Below are 18,435 nucleotides of genomic sequence, written 5' to 3'. Positions count from 1 at the left end.
TGAGGTGCTAATAAGTGCAGCTGCGCTGGCATCTCCCAGGTTCGGCCTCGCCAACTCTAGCAGGTAAACATGTGGCTGCAGGAAGCAAAGAGCGTAACAATGCAACCACCAGCCATAGCAGGACATACAGTACGTTAATATGACCAGTCTAGCTGTGGCTGCAAGTTTAGGGATGTCAAATAGCTGAAGGCGATCCTGCAGGCCCACTCTAAAGTCTTTTGCAACTTCCAACAGATTTACTTGAACTTAGCTTCTCCGATTTTCGAATCGACACAGACCGGATTCTATCTGTCTGCTGAAGAAAAACCAACCCCACAGGATGACTCTGCCACCACTACATGCATGCATTCATTCTTGCATGAGTGTGCTTACATGGGTTTTCCCCTGGTGCTCTGGTTTCGTCCTGCAGTCCAAAGACATACATGTTGCAGTGCCTTGCAAAGGTTTGCACATCCCTCAGACTGTTTCACATTTTGTCACGTTACACGTCGAACTCGGCTTTAGACGTCTCCCGAACTCTTTCTACCTGGCTGCTGTGTCCCACAGCCTTTGTGATGGCATTGGCCGTCACCGATATTAGAATGCACACAGGTGGATTCTGCTACTGACGTGTTTGACTTATGAGGGGAATTGTTTGTGCTGGATTTCATTTAGGAGTTCCATAGGTCATGGGGTTGAAAACAAAATCCTCTACCCTCTCTTCAAATTTCATCCCAAAGGTGTGCAACTTTGTGTTGTTCTATCGCATGAAATCCAATTGAATGTTGCAAAAATGCAAGCAAGTTAAAGTTCACTGAACACTTTTGCAAGGTACTGTATATCTTCAACTGGAACTTTTAAAATCTTCCATCCTCATGGGAGGGCTGAGAACAGAACCCGTCCTCTGCACCCTCCTCCCCCCATGTTTAAAATCTATTTTTCAAGCCAGCATGCGTGCTCAAGAAAACTTCCATTATCCTTGTGCCGGCTGCCTCGTCCCAGGGACATACCCAGCAGGCTGAAAAACAGACAAGTGTGGACGAATCACAGCATGTGACCCGATGCTCCTCTTTTACAAAGTATTCCATTTAACGAAGGACGAGGCTTTCACAACACTGTTACAAAATGCAGAGTGTGAGCTACCTACAAATGTTGAATCTTATACGACCACTGATTCATTTATTCAAGTTAGAACAACTCGACTTGGTGCACGCCTTGTCAATATTTCCATATTTGTGATAGATTTAAAAGTATCTGTCCTGACTAGCCTGAATGAGGATCTGTTCAGAAAACAAGTAATGCAAGTATCCCGTCCAACAAAGCTGACGCTGGTGGGCTACATTTGCAAGTCTGAAAAGTTCTCCTGTCAGAGGCTGTGACTGTGCTGAGACAAATCTGATACTGCCGGGATTTGCTCACAGCTAAATTTACATCTGGATGCCAGATATTTATCTGTAGTTCATCGGGAAGCAAACTCAGAAGCAAAGCTCCAAAAAGTATGGCATGGATTTCTGGAGTCCTGCCAGTAGTTGGTATGTTTGCAAAAGCCTGAGATCTCTTTCCAGTATCACAAATACTTATTCCGTTAATGGGTGTCCCATGTAGATACACTGTGACCACTTTTGGTTTAGGTCCTTTTTTCCCTTTTTCTTAAGCAAACAAGTTTGTTATCCAACTTTAAAATTGACCCAGAGTTTATGACATTGAGAAGCAGACAGGAGCAGTTTGATGCTGAAACACAGGAAACGCTTAGATTTAGTTTGGTTCTCGTTCTTTAAAACACGTTAACGCGACATATTTTGGCCTTTTTTGGTTCTATCGGTGCAACAGACGGAGTTGAGCTGCAGTCATGTCTGCAGAGGCCATATTATGCTGGAGTTTGGCACTTTCAAAGAAATCAGCTCTGAAAACCAGATGTATCAGGTCAATCTCCTGCCCTGATTTGCCTTTACTTTCATTTGTGGCTCCTTCTAGTAAAGGCAATTACAACTGCATCAAAAGAACGGGTGGAGCATGCGTTAGTAGGAAGGGGCAGGGACGTCTCTCTGTGGCGGGTGTCAAGGGCCGGGGTGCCACACAGATAACAGGGGTCAATGATCAACTGGGTTCAGGATTTTGAGTGCACAGAACGCTAACTGAGATTGAACCAAAGCTGTGTTTACTGTTCCTAATCAGTGTCATCTGCTGACGGAACAAGGCTACCCACCACATCACTCTGCTGTGAGTGATTTGGTGCAAATCTACATCAGATGCAAATCTCTTCCCCCGAACAGCACCCCGCTTACAAAATTGTGATCGACGCATTAAATGTAATGTGGGATAATTGCAGCACATTTGATTCATCCAAGCCATTTGTCAAGATGTCATTTATGTGGCTCTGCCTTTAACGTCTTGTTCTGTTTCATGCCTGACTCTTGTTTTTGGTGTGCTTGGCACCACATTTTTATTGTCGCATTATGTGTGGCGCTTATCTAATGTTGATGATCTAATCTCGCATTGCACACTGCAGTGAGTGTGTAGGACACCCACTGCTTTCAGGGGAAAAATAAAAATAAAAAAAAACCCACCACACATATGCTCTTATATGAGTAATATGGCATTTCCTGAACTAAAAGGCAGCATCACTTCTTCTAAGTTGCCCTCATGTTTCTCAGCCAAATGTGAGATCTGCCTCATAAAAGGTTTGTGTGTTCTTGCGTTTGTTGGAAAACTGAAAAAACTGTAAGTTACATCTAATAATCAGCATTTGTTCAATCCAGTCACAGTGCGCCAAACCATCCCTACTATCAGATTTTGGTGTAAAACAAGAAAAGGAGGAGATATCAAAGGCCAAGTTTTAAGCAATTTAACACTACACAGCACGTCTCCCAGTAGTCTTAATATTACAACATAAATGGGTTTTATTCATTTTCATTTTTTATACATCAATCACAAAACATAAGAATTATTAAAAAAAACAAATACATATTAAGAATACATATTAATAAAATAGTTATTTTAGTTTGCGGTCTGGTTTAGTCTTGGGGAAAATAAGTATTTAATGCACTGCTGATTTTCCAACATACCCTTTGTAAGTCTGGAGTGTCATTTTCATTTTGAGTACACGCCAACTGTGAGAATCTAAAACAATAAAATCCAGGAAACAACATTGTGTAATTTTTATGTAACTAATTATCATCTTATTGCATGAGAAAAGCATTTGATCACCATGGACATCATGTCCTCCACTCATTACGTGTATTTATTGGGCCTGTTGGAACTAGTTGCCTATAAAAGACACAACTGTTCACACATGCCTTAAATCAGACTTCAACCTCTCAAATACTTTACCTTTTTTTATCTTAATGTTTTCAGTTCAAGTTTTTCTTTTTGGGTACTGAGGGGGTTTTTTTATTTACAGATACCAATTTTTTTGTCCGTTGTTAAAAAAAAAAAGTCTTTATTTTTTCCCTCCTCTGTGTTGAATGAAAATTCAGAAGCTTTTATTTCTGTTGATTATTCTGATTTTAGGCGTGTGGCTAATGTAAGTCTCACAATCAAGATTACAATATTACACCTGACCAATAAATAGATATTTTTATTACCAATGTTATATTATTACTTGTTTTGACATGTAATGGTGAACATACATGATTGCACTTATTCAATTTATTTTTGCAATATACAAAAAACCTATATGTAATTGACTGCTTTTAAAAAAAAAGGTATGAAATGAGTATATTGAAGTTAATTAAGGGGACCCTTTATTGCTGCTTTACTCTGGATAAAATCTCAACTCTAGACTACCTCACTGCATTTCACCTGTCTGTTTGGGACCTTTAGAGGTTCCTTTTGGCTTGTTTATTTCTCTGTATACACAATTGAGTTTTATTCCTCCTGTGTATTTTTGTTTAAAAATCTGGAAAAGTAATAAATGTATGTTTGAAAAAAAAAAAACAGCTACAATAAAGAAAGCATTTCCTTTTCAAAAGGCATTTTGTTAAGTCTGAGCCCTATTAGAAAGTGTTCAACTGTCTGTGGAGTGTTTATGGAAGGGAGTGTCTCACTGCTCGTTATGTCTGACCTGATGATGATCTGAAAAGGATCCAGCAGTTGTGACTAAATGCTGTGACCATTGTGTGTAGGCGTCCCTCTAGCTATATTAGAGCTTTGCTGTAACGTTACAAAATATGCAATATGCTGTTTGGGTTATGACCTGGAGTTAACGACAACCAAAATGTTAAAAAAAAAAAAAAAATCACAACAATAATTTAAAACAAACTTAAACAGGTTATGTTTAAGTTTGAATAAAGCATTCGAAAGTGGGTAGAGCACCTAAAAATTGTGCTGAAGTATGAGTCGCACTACTCAAGTAAAATGCAACGATGGAAGAACATACTCAAAGAGTGAAAAAGCATTTTGTCAAAACGCTTCCCAAGTATTTTTATTTTATTTCACAATTGTTTTGTCAAGTAAGTTGATTGGGAATAAATTCTCGATTTCAACAACAACAACCTGTTCAGGAAACATCACACAATGGAACATCTCAACAACAACAACGACAAAAAAAGAAGAATATCATAAAACAAAAAAATTCAATTCAATATATACTGTCTAAGCATACTACATACCCAACATACCATATAAACGTACAAGTGCTGAGTATCTGATCAGATTATCTGATTAAATATCTTAAAATGTCAGACAGAAAACAATGTACAGTTATGTAAAAATTCTGGTATTTTAAAGATTATAATGCAATAACTAATACAAATAATGTGATTAGAAAATAAGATTCAGGCTCTCTAAACACTTGTGCAACTAATTCTTTCCCATAAAATGCAAAACAAAAACCCTACAAAAGCTATCGCTTACAATCCATAACGCTTATATTGATCGTATTAGGACACGGTCAAGTATTTCCAGGCCAACAGCAGGTAGAAAATGCCAGTAGAATAACAAAAAACTAACAAAAAATCTATTTTAACTTGAGCTGCAAAACAAAAATACTTTAGTTTTTTTTTTTTTTCTTCATTCGGCTTAGTTACTCACATTGGGTAGAGTATCCAGAAATTTTACTCTAGAGTAACGATACTTTATAAAAACATGGCTCAAGTAAAACTACTCCTAAAAGAGATTTATTTCCAGAAAATTACTCATGGCGGCGTGGAATGGAGGCGATCAATCATGTGGCTCTTCAAGCATCAACTCCACCTGAGGTCCACACCTTGTGAATGTCCACAAACTTTTGAATGGGTTCGGTTTCACGATCTCGTCAAGGACGCCGTTATCAGTGTTACGTGCCTCTTTTTTCCACCGGGGCTTACTTCTCTAGTGAAGAGTGTCAATGACCGTTTGCTGGACAAACACGTCAGGAGTCTTCCCCACAATTGTGACATTTCTATGAAAATGTCACAATTAAAATTGTTTTTTTTATTTGATCGTATGGAATATTTTAAGAACATCTATTTTGAATTAATTAGATTTTAGCAAAATGAACAAACACTGGATATTTGACTCTCTGTGGAGTCTACTTCTAAATGCAATTACTAAAACAAATTAACTTTAATGTTATTCTAATGTTTTAGGCTCTTCTTGTATGTTGACTTTACCCAGGACTGACCTGCTTATGAGTGTTTTTGTGTCCAAGTGAAATAAACCACAGGCAAGAATTAATTAGAAAGATAACATAATTGCTTTGGCTCACAATAATCTCCAATTACTCTGATGGAAAACTAAACACAAGTTGGTGTTTTTTGTTTGTTTTTTTAAAGACATTTATTGTTATTTTCCCAGTTAATTAAGAGGCATGTACTTATAAGTAGGAACAATGAAATTAATGAGACAAGAAAAATATATATAGCAATTCTTTTTGTTTGCTTATATAATACACACACTTTAAAATAGAACATAGACAGTTATGATAGGCTACAACCTGAACCGTGGAGACAGACGTAGCATGGGATCAATGTATAAAAGATAACCAAAGTCATCAGATCCTTCTTCTGTTTTCACAGGAGTTTTTATGGCTTCATTTAATAAGTTTATACAGACAAGAGTAAAGCTCATTGAAAACATGACTTGCAAAAATTTCAGAAAAAAATTGACAATTTCACACCAATCCTCCCGTCCCCCTCTTCCAGTTTTATAGTAAAACTCCCTCCCTGCCCCCCTTTTACAGAAGTTAGGTGCCATGCTTTGAGCCAGAGTCCAGAATCTCTTTTTCTGCACAGAAGCATTCCTCCCAATACAAGAATATTACAAAAAGACACTAAAATGAAGCATTACAAAACACACACACACACACGCACGCACACGCACACACACACACACTCCTCGGGGGGGCCAAACAGCTGGGCAGAGGATACAGGCAACGGTAAAACAAGACGGCAGGTCCGATGTGAGTTTCTTATGTGTGACACAAGAACATTCTGTAACAATTTTCTTTCACTAAATGTTAAATCACGAGCTATACATAATCAGGACAGAACCTTGGCTTGGACAGCGATCCCTTACAGTAACTTTTGAGATCTAACCACAGTGTGATAGTGCAGTAACAAAACCCCTCATTCGCTGGTTTGTAAAGCATAAAAATACTGATAAAAATAATAATAAGCATACCCAGAAAGACACGACTCTGAAGTTAAGATTTCTGAACGTTTCACCGCACCAAGCTCAACATGAACAGGCTGTAAACATCACGACCAGAGAGTTTGGTGGGACCTGTTCTGCGGAGGGGCTCATCCAGCGACAGGTTTCAACAGATCCCAGCCGACCCGGGGATTCAGGAAACCCGCGTTCGACATTTTTTAAAACAAGAGTCTCGAACAAGATCAGGGTCCGTCAGCAGTTCTGAAAACGGGCACAATTTGAGCTTCAGCCACCGTCGACTCTGATCAGAGGGGTCCGATTCGCTTTCAAAAGAGATCTGGATGGTTTATCACAGTAAAGCGATCCACAATGATTTGACACTGACGAAATACATGAAAACTGGGGGATTAAAAACTGCAGTAAGAAAAAAAAGAACATTTACCTCAGGACAGTCTTTTACATTTGAAACCAGATAAACAATTTAAAAAATGCACATTTCTTTTAATCGCATTCGAATGAAGACATTTTCTTCTTTTGCAAAATGCAAGAATAATTAGAGATAGTGTTTTAACGAACTCTACCATTGTCTAAGTCAAAAATGACATCCAATTAGATTATTCGATTTAATTTCCTTATGGGATCAACAAAGTTTTTTTTAAATTGAATTACGATGCCTTCAATTAGGGCTGGATAACATGATTGAAAAACTTATCACAGTATAAACATTTCACATCAGTCAGTATTGATAATTATTGATTAGCTTTTCATTTTAAATATGTAAAAATCCTGCCAAATTGCTGGCATAATCTTTCATGTTTTATCCACTGTCGAGCGTTTGTGCTCATTTCCCCCTTTCACTCCAATTTTTTATTTTTCTTTGTTTTCATCTTGCCACGGGCTTCATAACTGCTTAGAAACAAAACTTAACTCAACAAGGTCGTTGCTAGGTAAGCAAACAGTGGGTAAGTTAGTTGATGTCACCCATCTTGGTAAGCTAGCCATCAGTAGCTGAGGGACAAACGCCTTCCCTCTGCCTACGCCCCCCCAGGATGCTGTGTGGTTTTTCTGTTGATATCGATCACGTATCCTTTGCGATATATTTTGTTATTGATTTGTTTCCCAGCTCTCCCTTCGAGCAATTTGGGAAAAAAACCCACCTGATGATGTACCAACGTCGCTCAGCGAAAATGAAACCACTACTCCAAAACAAATTATAGACGTTACAGTCGGAGAATACCTGTCCATCACTACCATCATTTGACAGAGAGGGATGAAAGGCAAAGCTTGCCAGCCGTAGCACACCATCCCAAACTGAAGTACGGGGAGGACGGTGTCATGTGGCTGTTTTACTGCAAACTGGTGTGATTCACAACACAGATGCCCCCCTCCCCCCAATACAAGGATCTACACTGAAACAGCATCTGAAGACATCAGCCAGGAAGTTAAAGCCCAGGCAAAAAACAGGTCTCCCATTTGAACAATGATCCTAATTCTACCACCACAAAGTGGTTAATGGAAAGACGGCCAGAACGTTTAACCCAACTCAGACAGAAAAAAAAAACAAAACAATTTTACGAGAGTTTTCTAAAATTCACAAACTGTTCTTCATTTACCTGGCATTTAGCGAACACAAAGTATTGCGGTAACCTTCACTGAACTAAAACGGGAAATGTTCTGTGTGATTTACAATCAGAAAGGGCGTAAAGAATAAGGTTTCATCTTTAGTAAGTACGTGAACATCTGGTTTCAATTGTATCTGCCTTGGTGCTCAAAAAAATAAATAAATAGCACATCCTCTCCACCTACTGTCTGAAACTGGTAAAGCAACAAGTTTCAGAGAAATATAAATGCATCACAGAAACTGCTGCATCCATTTCGGGATGTGATGACACTGGCCTGTGAGGTTAGGATAAAGCTAAGATGCTGTAAACACTTCAGGTTCAGATGTCATAGCTCCTGACATCTCAGCCCTTATTTGGCAGCAGGTGTCTTGGTAAAGGTTGAAGCTGTGAGCTGTGGAAATCAACCACCAGACGGTAAAAAATTTTTAAAAATAGCCAGAGTGCACTGGGTAAAACACCTTCCAGGTTTGACTGTTTCTTTCTTTCTTTTTTTTTTAAAAGCAGCATAATTCAATGCCGTCTTGCCACGAAGACACTTTGAGCTAATCCTTTCAGTCAGTTTTTGATGACTGCGACTTGAGCTTTAACACATAAACATAAAACAACATCTGTCACACCATTGATATCATTTGGATATGTTAAAGTAAAAAAAAAAAAAAAAAAAAAAAGAAGGAAAAGAGAATGTTGTTTTGTTGGACAATTAATATCAACGAAGTGCAAATGCGCCATCTTGTGCTCAAATATCTCGCCACGTAAAGTCTGGCTCCAGTCTTTGATGCCGAGGACAGGCACAGTCCACTGAACCGTGGGGTAGAGTCCTCTGCAACGGTCCAGCTTTTTGGTGGCAGAAACATCCATCTCAAAAAGGTGCATAAAACAAACAAAAAAACAAAAAAAACAAAAAAAAAAAATCACTCCAGCTTTATAATTATTTGTTTTTAAAGATGAGATGCACAGAATGGGAAGCAATGATCCATCTCCACTATGAGTTGGTTTAAAAAAAAAAAAATACGCTGAAAAATTTTACAGCGCGCTCGGCGCGTCTGAGATCAGGTGCATCGTGGAGGCTTTTGGCACAAAAATAAACATAATTATATTTAAAAAAAAAACAGCAACAACAAAAAAACAAAAGAACAGTTCAACTGAAGAGTCCTGTAGATCTTCATACACTTGCAAAACAAAAGGAGAGAAATGCGTCCGCGCCGAGTGTGGTGATGGGGAACCCGTGTTTAAGAGATGTCCGTCCAACACTGCATGCAAAAACGCCAAGGCTATTAAAGCAATACTGTGGTGCCCTGTGCCAGTGGACTGCGTTTCCAAAAAGGTTCTCTGAATGTGTCCGTGAGGAATCCACTTATTGGGACTGTTGCCACGGTGATGAACAAGACTGTTTGGTTTTTTTTTTGTTGTTGTTTTTTTTAAGGCATCACATTAGATGACATGTGTTTCTCCTGTGGCCCAGAAGAAACAGAACAAAAATTAACAATCACTTCTCCTTATTTGTTACACAAAAAAAAAAATCAATGCCTTGCATGGTCAAGAAATGTCACAATACATTCAAACTTATCAGTACAGCCTGAAGACACAATACTTCAAATAATTAATTAAAAAGCCCAACATGCATGTGAACATTAATGTTACATATCCACTGAGTTGAAATGAAATGGTCTGAGTGGACCTTGTTTACCTGGTTAGGACTCACTCTCCATGGTGACGGTTTCACTCTCGGCTGTGAAGTCAAAGTGAAGACACAGTAAGGTACATAAATGTCTAATTAAATCGAGATTAATGCAATCATTTTCATAAAGAGATGCACCGATCTGACATTAATATATGTATCAGTCCCATATTGAAAAATAATTTCTACATGGGGTATTGGTGACAATGTGCCCGATCCATAAGGGCAGATCTGTTCTCTCCAATACTGTGCTTTGTGCTCTAAGAGTTGTGAGGCTTTCTTTATTTTACATTATATTTAGAATGCCTAATTGCACTTTCTGAACATTTGCTTCAGTGCAGTTTGACCAAGATAGTCAACCTATTGTTTTTTGTCAGTTTCATATTCATTATTTATTTTACAGTGGTTGTTATACTCCAATGTTTTTGGAGCATAACAGAAAAACATTATATTCCACAGTCCACTGACAAATAAATTACAGTTGTGTTGTTTTTACACGTTTGACCAGGCTTCTGAAGCTATTGCTGTATTTAAGTGTGCTGTACTGGTGCACAGTTACCAAACAATTTTGTAATTTTGCATATTTATGTATAAAAAGAGAAATGTTTTAAGTCAATTCAGCACTGTTTTTCTGTATTAGAACGGTACTAAGCCTCATGGATTGGTGCATCCCTCGTTTACCTGATTTGAGGACGTTTTCGGCCAGGTGGTCTTCAGCGTTGTTGGCCTGCTGCTCATTGCTCAGAAGGCGGTTCTGCGACTCACTGAGGGGGCTCACGGAGACCTCTGGCACGCTGTAAGAAGAAGTTCTGTTAGCCCTGCTTTCCACACAGAAAGAGACAAAATGAAGTATTTTCTAATGTGTATATGAAAAACAAGAAACCATTTATTGGAATCAGGTTGCAGAGTGACAGTGGCCTGCTCTGCATCAGCGTTGACCAATCGGGTGGGAAACGTCAGACCGTCCCCCTGACTGGAGCAAACGGGAAAGAAACTTAAGATTAACAAACGAAATTTAAAAGGGAACAAACTTTGCATGAACTGGAGCCCAAATACAAATATGCTAAAAAAAAAAAAAGCCTTAGCTCAAGCTATCTTTTGTGTCTCCAAAACTGCAAGTCTGTTACCTGGTGTAGATCGGCAGCAGCCAGTACTGCTTCTGGTCGCCGAAGACCTGAGCGATGTTCTTCCGGAAGCCCAGAGAAAAACCGTTCTTATCCGAGCCTGTTCTGAAGACCGGCGCTCTGAATGCCTCTGCAGGGAGGAAGCAACGCAAAGAGAGAGATCATAAAATAATAAAACAGTGGAACAACATGTATAACCTGTCATAAGCAGGGGAGGAAAAACACAGACCGACCGTCTCATTAATTTTTGTTCATACGGCTCCTTCTGCAAACAAAAAAAATAAACTACAGGTTTCTTGAAAGTCTTTATTTCTGCTATGTCCTTTCTAAGTAAGGTGTTTAAAACTGAAGTCAGAGGAAGAAGTCATTTCAAAGGAAGTTGGAAACCTGTCTGTTGATCATTTACAAAAAAGCAAGGCCTTCAGCAGATAATACAAATGTGAAAACATCACATCGAGCTGTTCTGTTTTCTCCTGATAGGACATGCTGGATAAGAAAATCTAAAATTTAAGGTAGGGACCTACATTTTCCCTCCCATTATGTGAGCACAAAAAAGTCTGTCACATTTTCTTTCTTCTTTTTTGTTCTTGAAAAAAATCATGAAACAATGGAGTGACAGAAATATCTTTCCTTATGCATTTGAACAAATTTACATCAGTTAGAAACTATGACGGATAAATCTCAACTTGATGTGATTCAATAAATTGGGGACCAGTAAAAAAAAAAAAATCCCAGAATTAAAAAAATTTAGGGGCATTTTTTTTTTTTTTGATTGATTAAATGCTCAAAACCCATAGTGATTATTGAGTGGGACAAGTAAATGTAAATATGCTTTCATATTTGATAAATTCTAAGTTTTATACTTTTTTAAAAAACTGCATCAGTACACTGCAAGGCTGCTTAAAATATCAACAAATCATTGAGTCCATAAAGAAAAAACAACTCCTACTGCATTTTTACAAATTTAGTGTATGCATTACCTATTGTGGATCTGTTCTTCCCTACGAGCCACAGATGGTAACTGAAGAGGGAGAGAATACTGATGCAGAACATGGCCGCCACAAAAAACAAAAACAGGACGTGGAATTTGGCAGAGTTATTCAGCTCATTCTGTGGGAAGAGATGGGAGGAGAGGGAAACGGGGATCGATAACAAATTTACAGGGATGGTCATTTTTAGAAAGGAGGAAAGGATAAAGCAACGCAGGCAACAGAAGGATGAGAACCATGTCACTGCATGCGTATCACGACGGCATGCAAAACTCCTGGCTTTAGAGGACGGCTGGGTTACCTTTGGGCAGTTCTCTGCCGATTTCCTACGACAAAGCTTTAGTATAAACAGAAACAAGACCAGTTAGGAACAACAGGAGAAAACAGTCGGAAAACAGGGGGAAAGCAAGGAGAAGGCTGACGAACAAAAGAGGATAGACTGATGAGAATGGAGAGAGAGAGAAGAGATGAGAGGAAATGCAAGTGGAGCGGCTGCAAGAGAGTTTGCTGCTGTTCTAGCGGTGTGACTGGTGGTTCTGATCGTGGAGAGAGAAAAATCGGTGAACAATGACCCGTTGTGTTCCACGACTTCAGATGAGGAAACTGGAAGAGAACCGGGGTCAAGGGGCTAAGGGTGAGAGCGGACAGAGGGAAAAAAAAAAAAAGAGAGCACAGGAGAAGTCAGCGCCATGCACAACCATTTGGGTGGAAGCTCATTCCGAACAGATCTGCATCTGAACGCACACACACGCATGCAAAACACACACAGAGCCGACATCTCTGCATCGTGTACTCACGGTCCAGAACTTTATGAAATACTGTAGAACCGTGGCGGCAATGAACAGACAGTACACCAGCGAGTAGGCCAGGAAGAGGATGAAGAACTTGTAGTTAGAGAAGCCGACACAGTTGTTCACCCTGCACACACACACACACACACACACAAAATTCTTTAACAGTCACCTTATTAGACAGAAATTCAACGTTACAAAAAGGAAGTGAAAATTCTGGAGTATTACAGGCAGTAAAGGGCTCCAAAAAAAGATAAATAGACCCTATTAGGCACTTTCCTAGTTACAGGACAGAGAAAACATTCAATCCGCAATGATAAATTCACCAATAATTAACTAAGAGAGAGAGAGAAAAAAAAATCAATGGCATTCTTAAGTTTTCCATGAGTTTTCCAATCGTTGACTGGAAGTGAAGCAAATGTGTCTTACATGTGAAATTACTCAACATTAATGCTATATCAACTATTTTATACTATTTAGTTTTACAGATTCTATCATATTAAAGGCACACAGCATTCACAAGCATGAACTAGAAAGACAACTACTCATGGGTTTTAAAGTCTTTTACATACAAAATCTAGAAAAGTGGCTATCATGTAAATTTGGCTGCAAGATTTAACAACCTTTAATTGCAATTACATCTGCAAGTCCTTTGGTACATGCGGCTTTGCATCACTACACCCTGACTTTTCTATCCATGAGCAACACTTTTTATGTCTTGCAAAACAAATTAGATTTAGGTCCAGGTCATTGTAACCCATGATTATGCTTCCATATAAACCAGTTTATTGTAGCTCTGGATGCGTTTAATGGCTCAAGGAATTTTGGTACTTTTCTAAGGGACCGTAAGAGCAGGAAGCAGATCAGATTTACCAAGGACAGTGGTGATCCATCTTCAGCACACACCTTTGCAGCAAAACAAAAAACAAATGGTCAAATTACACAGAGACACACAAAAAAATAAACGACGACAACAAAAAAGAAAGAGTTGATAGGAGAGCTGAACTTCTTGAAGGTAGTCCGGTTCTCTTACATGTCACATGCGGAGCAGTGGTGACACCGGTCTGGCTTGATGACTTGACAGCGGTCGCAATAGCGGATCGCTGCAAAGTGATTCGCACAATCTTTCAGTCATAACAGGGTGACTATGAATGACAGTGTTACCAGCCGGGTGACGGGGCCTTACCTCCGGCGCCCGTGCGAGTGTACATAGGCAGCGTGGAGGCGGCTCTCCACAGGATCTCCTGCTGGGACTCTGGCCTCTCCTCCTTCTCGTAGCGCTCCTTCTCGGCTTTTGGCAGGCAAAACTGGAACGAAGTGGACACGAGGCTTTTATCATCCAGCTGGTTTCATCATGGCAGGGGATCAGAAGCATGCAGACAGAAAGGGAGTGCTATGGGATCTTGTACCTCTTTGGAAGGGTTGGCAGGCTTGGTGAAGATGGTCTTCCAATAAGACCATACAAACATGACGAAAGAGACGTGGAAGAAGATCAGGTAGACAACTGGAGGCGGGGGAGGGAGGGAGAATGGATCAGCGGGAGAGTAGCACAAACCATCCAGTAAGTGTGCAGACGCAGAACATGAGTTATGGTAATACTGCTGCTACTCAGACTACAGGCCTGGTGAGGATACAGTTATATAATTAATGGGAGAAGACTGCAAATAGGTAGTGCTGATTAAGGAGGAGCTGCCGGGCGACAAGCAGGCAAACTTTTCTGTGCCAGCAGGTCTACAGAGTGCATTACAGCAGACATCAGGGAGATTAATCCAAACAGACTCAGCTCAATGAAATACCATTTGAAATTAAATTAAACACTTTTCATCTTTTGCAGTACTTACTCCGCTCTCCCATCATAGTAATGGTGTCTGTAAGAGATACAGAGAAAACATAAATGTTAGAAAATGATCTAAACCAAACAGAAATAAAGAGTTTCTTTCCGCATAACAACAACAACAAAAAAAGGACAACTGGAGATTCAAAATATATTTAAATATAATTTCAGGATGGGGAAAAAAACTCACTCTACCATGGTAATATGCAAGGTTGGACAAGAAAATCCAAGTGGAAATTTACTGAAATTTCCAGTGATGCTTTTTGAATTGGACTTCCAGAAATGTTTTTATGTTCTTTTTAAGAAACAAAGGCTTTTTTTAAATCTCTATCCAGTGTACTACAAAGAATTAAACCCCAAAACGTTATTCCTGTGCCAGAGTCATGATATTAATAAAGGAAAACTTTAAACAATTAGTAGCTGATTTAATATTTTAGGAATTTTATGTAGAGATGCACTTTTTCCTGGTCAAGACAAATTTCCTTTGAAGTCAAACTTACGGATTCTGATTTGGTTTCTATTACACATCTCCATTTATTCCTCAAAGCACATCACCTTTAGCCTTTTTTTTATTATTTACACCCCCAAAACCAGTGTTATTTTACAGCGTTTGTTGCATTCATGAACAATTTAAAAATGAGCTCAGTTGCCTTGCAACAAGAAGGTTCTGGGTTTGAATCCCTGTCAGGGTATTTTTGCGTTGAATTTGCTTGTTCATCCTGCGTGGGTTAACTCTGGGTACTCCAGATGCCTCCCACAGCACCAAAACATGACTTAGTAGGTCACTTGGTTCCTTTAAATTGTGTGCGAATGTGTGTGCATGACTGTTTATCCTGTGTGCCTCTTAGATAAACTGGCTATCTGTCCTGAATGTACCCTTCCTCTCATCCAATGACTGCTGGAGGTAGGCATCAGGCTGAGACCCACCACCCCAGCAACCCTGATAAGCAGGTATAGACAATTGATGGATGGATCACCAACTGAGGTAAAATTGTCTGATTTCAATCTTTGTGAGATTGTTGGTGCATCTCTACTCTGCAGGGTGGGGATCACATGGCCTCATTTCAGAGTACAAACGTAGCTTCAGCTTGGCCTTTACAGTGGGACTTTCTAGAATTAGCTCATGTAAGTTTTACATACATTTAAGAGTAATACATAGTAAAATATTAAGCATAAAAGTTAACTCTTGATTAAATAAAGGGGAGAAACAGAAAAAAAATTACAGGACGCAGACAGACTTAAATTTAACTATTGCTTCTTTCAATTTTAAAGAACAGTAAAAACGCACTCTCCGTTCAAACCGAGCAGAAAACAAGAAATGCAAAACCGGCAGTCTTAAAGTGCAGCTGGAGAAACCTTATGCGTTCCCCGAAACATATTCTTCCGAATACAGTACAACCCGACGAGATGTCAGACAAACAGACACGTATCTGTGTGTTCGGAGCCGGCTGGCAGGCAGCACCATTGTTGAGCTGCAGCCCATTCACTTCCTGATGGCAGCAACAGCAGCCACAGCAGCAGCAGCAGCAGCAGATGTGTTTGTGAGTGGACACTACAATGAAAACATGGCCGTCTGAAAAGCCTTTAGGGACGCGACAGAAAACAGCGACCCGTCTACTTACATAAACAAAGCTCCACCACGTAAGCGTAATAGGACCAGCAGACGACAAGGGCGATAAAAATCACAGGGATCCAGGCTAAACCCCGTTGACAGCATCTCAGTACGTGTGTGGGCGCCATCTTTCTCCCTCTCCCTGTTCTTCTGGGAGCAGGGAGTGTTCGAAGTGAAGACGTCACCAGCACGTAGCCACACAGGAAGTAGTCAAACTTAAATAAATATATACATGACTATTTATATTTTAAAACCTTTTTGGACCACATAGGAAGGGAATAAATATCAGCTCTGAAAGGAAAAACAAACTTCTCTCTCAACATTTCAGCTATGACCTCAAAATTGCAGGTCTTTGAACCCCTTATGATGTTTGAATGACTCCAATAGTAATACCACTGTTTATCACAACGAAAAATGATAACATTTATATATTTGACTAAGTCAAAGGGTGTGGGCAAATTTTCAACCTAAGAATAACTGAGAGTCGATCAAGTTGGTGGTCCAAAATATTGTGCACTGTAAAGAGACAGGAAGGTCACCTATAACATATAAAAATAGTTTAGTTTAAACATTTTATTTTACTATAAATATGCTGGTTTTATATTATTGTATGGCAGTCATAACTGGGCAGTCATCCACAAATCATATTTTGAAAAATGCTATTTGATTTTTTTTTTCCTTAATAAATGAATATAGTTAATCTGTGAATTTCCTTTAAATTTGACAAATTATGGAAATGATGTGGCATGAACTTCTGGACCTTACTGAGGATTGGGCAGCAGCCTCTAGCACTGTTTTCCTTAACTAGGCCTCTGCATTATATTCCACGGCCCACGAGGGCACCCTTTTTATGTACCGTACTTTGACCCTGTACATCGACACATTCATGTGGAATACTCTGTTTGACATGTTCGCTTTCTGCTCTTAATTCCCCTGCACTCGGTTTTGTCTGGAAAGTCTGGAAAGAAAAGTGAAAGTAAAGCGTCGTGACACCGAAAACATAGAAGGAAAAAAATGTCTTCCGTGAAGATGGAAGTGGATCGGTACTTGTCGCGGATCGGGTTTGAAGGCCCTTCAGGTGTGCCCAGCCTGGAGCTGCTTCGCTCGGTTCACACCTGTCACCTGCTGTCGGTGCCATTTGAAGACCTGACGGTGCACAGCGGTGGACAGGTCAAGCTGGACCTCCCGGTCCTCTACGACAAGGTTGTGAACCAGCGCAGAGGTGGCTTTTGCTTTGAGAATAACTCGTTGTTCTACTGGCTGCTGACCCAGTTGGGCTTCCAGGTCACTGTGCTCTCAGGTCAGGTGAAGAACTCGATAACTAGTCGCTACGGGCCCCCGTTTGACCATTTGATCATAATGGTCAACCTCGAAGGGAAACGGTGGCTGTGTGATGTCGGTTTCGGCTCTGCTGGTTTTAGTGTCCCGCTTTCGTTGGATACTTGTGGTCCTCAGGAGCAGGGCCACAGAGTTTACCGTCTGAGAAGGATAGACGACGTGCACTTTCTGGAGTGGCAAAAGGAGGAAAACAGAGGCGAAGATGGGGACTGGACGGAGATCTACAAGTTCACCCTGGAACCTCGGCGTCTGGAGGACTTCGCAGAGATGTGCCAGTATCACCAGAGCTCTCCAAGCTCCATCTTCTTCTGCAAGTCCCTCTGCACAGTGTTAAGACCCGGCGGGAGGGTGTCTTACGTTGGCCGCAGGCTGATTACCACCACATTCCCTTCTGAAGCAACGGGAGGTGAGCTAGAAACCACAACCAGGGAACTTGAAGATGAAGAAATCCCGACTGTTCTGGCAGAAAACTTTGGAATTGTGCTTCAGTCTCCACTTATTCCAAAGGATGACACAATTACTCCACCCCCAGTTGTATACTGATTTATGGATGTCATAACTTTTAAGGCAAAATATACTACTACAATTTCTGATGCACCGATTAGGTGCTTCCGGTTGTTACCAATTTTTTGATTTTGATAATTGTTTAATTAAAAAGACTAAATAGCAAAAAAATAAAAAAAATAAAAATATGTACACAAGGGTAATTCACCTAGGAAGTTATTTTTAATGGACCAGAATAGAAAGATAATCTTAGATTAGGTTTTGAGTATTTGACCTGGCAATGACCAATTAAAACAAATGAAAAAAAAAAATGCAGAAATTGTGATTACAGCTATAACATTTGGTTAATAATTTCAATTCAATAAGGTTTTACATTTTTGTAATTTAATGATTA

The 18,435-nt window shown here is 39.7% G+C and overlaps 2 protein-coding genes across 4 annotated transcripts; one reads left to right on the top strand and one right to left on the bottom strand.

Annotated features, from left to right (window-relative positions):
• Nucleotides 1–8,809: 8,809 nt before the first annotated feature.
• On the bottom strand, nucleotides 8,810–16,412 carry zdhhc20b (zinc finger DHHC-type palmitoyltransferase 20b). 3 transcript variants are annotated; one of them, XM_044103898.1, is made up of 14 exons: nucleotides 16,210–16,410; nucleotides 14,595–14,621; nucleotides 14,163–14,257; nucleotides 13,940–14,060; nucleotides 13,787–13,856; nucleotides 13,627–13,659; nucleotides 12,760–12,880; nucleotides 12,264–12,299; nucleotides 11,954–12,083; nucleotides 10,977–11,103; nucleotides 10,733–10,822; nucleotides 10,531–10,643; nucleotides 9,859–9,900; nucleotides 8,810–9,622 (listed from the first exon to the last, which is right to left on the bottom strand). In XM_044103898.1, the coding sequence occupies exons 1-13, from the start codon at nucleotides 16,325–16,327 to the stop codon at nucleotides 9,863–9,865; spliced, it is 1,119 nt and encodes a 372-aa protein (XP_043959833.1). In that variant the 5' UTR covers nucleotides 16,328–16,410; the 3' UTR covers nucleotides 8,810–9,622; nucleotides 9,859–9,862. The 3 variants fall into 3 exon arrangements, with proteins under 3 accessions (XP_043959833.1, XP_043959832.1, XP_043959834.1); XM_044103897.1 differs by having other exon boundaries at nucleotides 11,954–12,299; nucleotides 16,210–16,412; XM_044103899.1 differs by lacking the exon at nucleotides 12,264–12,299 and having other exon boundaries at nucleotides 16,210–16,409.
• Nucleotides 16,413–16,861: 449 nt separating this feature from the next.
• LOC122823894 (arylamine N-acetyltransferase 2-like) lies at nucleotides 16,862–18,272 on the top strand. Its single transcript, XM_044103900.1, has one exon. It carries the CDS (start codon nucleotides 17,214–17,216, stop codon nucleotides 18,078–18,080), a length of 867 nt encoding a protein of 288 aa, XP_043959835.1. The 5' UTR covers nucleotides 16,862–17,213; the 3' UTR covers nucleotides 18,081–18,272.
• Nucleotides 18,273–18,435: the final 163 nt, after the last annotated feature.

Source organism: Gambusia affinis, linkage group LG21 (genome assembly GCF_019740435.1).
Source record: "Gambusia affinis linkage group LG21, SWU_Gaff_1.0, whole genome shotgun sequence".
Classification (NCBI taxonomy): domain Eukaryota; kingdom Metazoa; phylum Chordata; class Actinopteri; order Cyprinodontiformes; family Poeciliidae; genus Gambusia; species Gambusia affinis.
This window is presented reverse-complemented; position numbering and strand designations above follow the sequence as displayed.

Coding starts and splice junctions, on each gene's coding strand:
- zdhhc20b (XM_044103897.1), bottom strand. CDS start 16,327: ATGGCGCCCACACACGTACTGAGATGCTGTCAACGGGGTTTAGCCTGG. Junction 14,061..14,162: donor CTGCCAACCCTTCCAAAGAG/GTACAAGATCCC, acceptor ACTTCGTTCCAG/TTTTGCCTGCCAAAAGCCGA. Junction 10,644..10,732: donor CAACCTGATTCCAATAAATG/GTTTCTTGTTTT, acceptor TTCTTCTTACAG/CGTGCCAGAGGTCTCCGTGA.
- LOC122823894 (XM_044103900.1), top strand. CDS start 17,214: ATGTCTTCCGTGAAGATGGAAGTGGATCGGTACTTGTCGCGGATCGGG.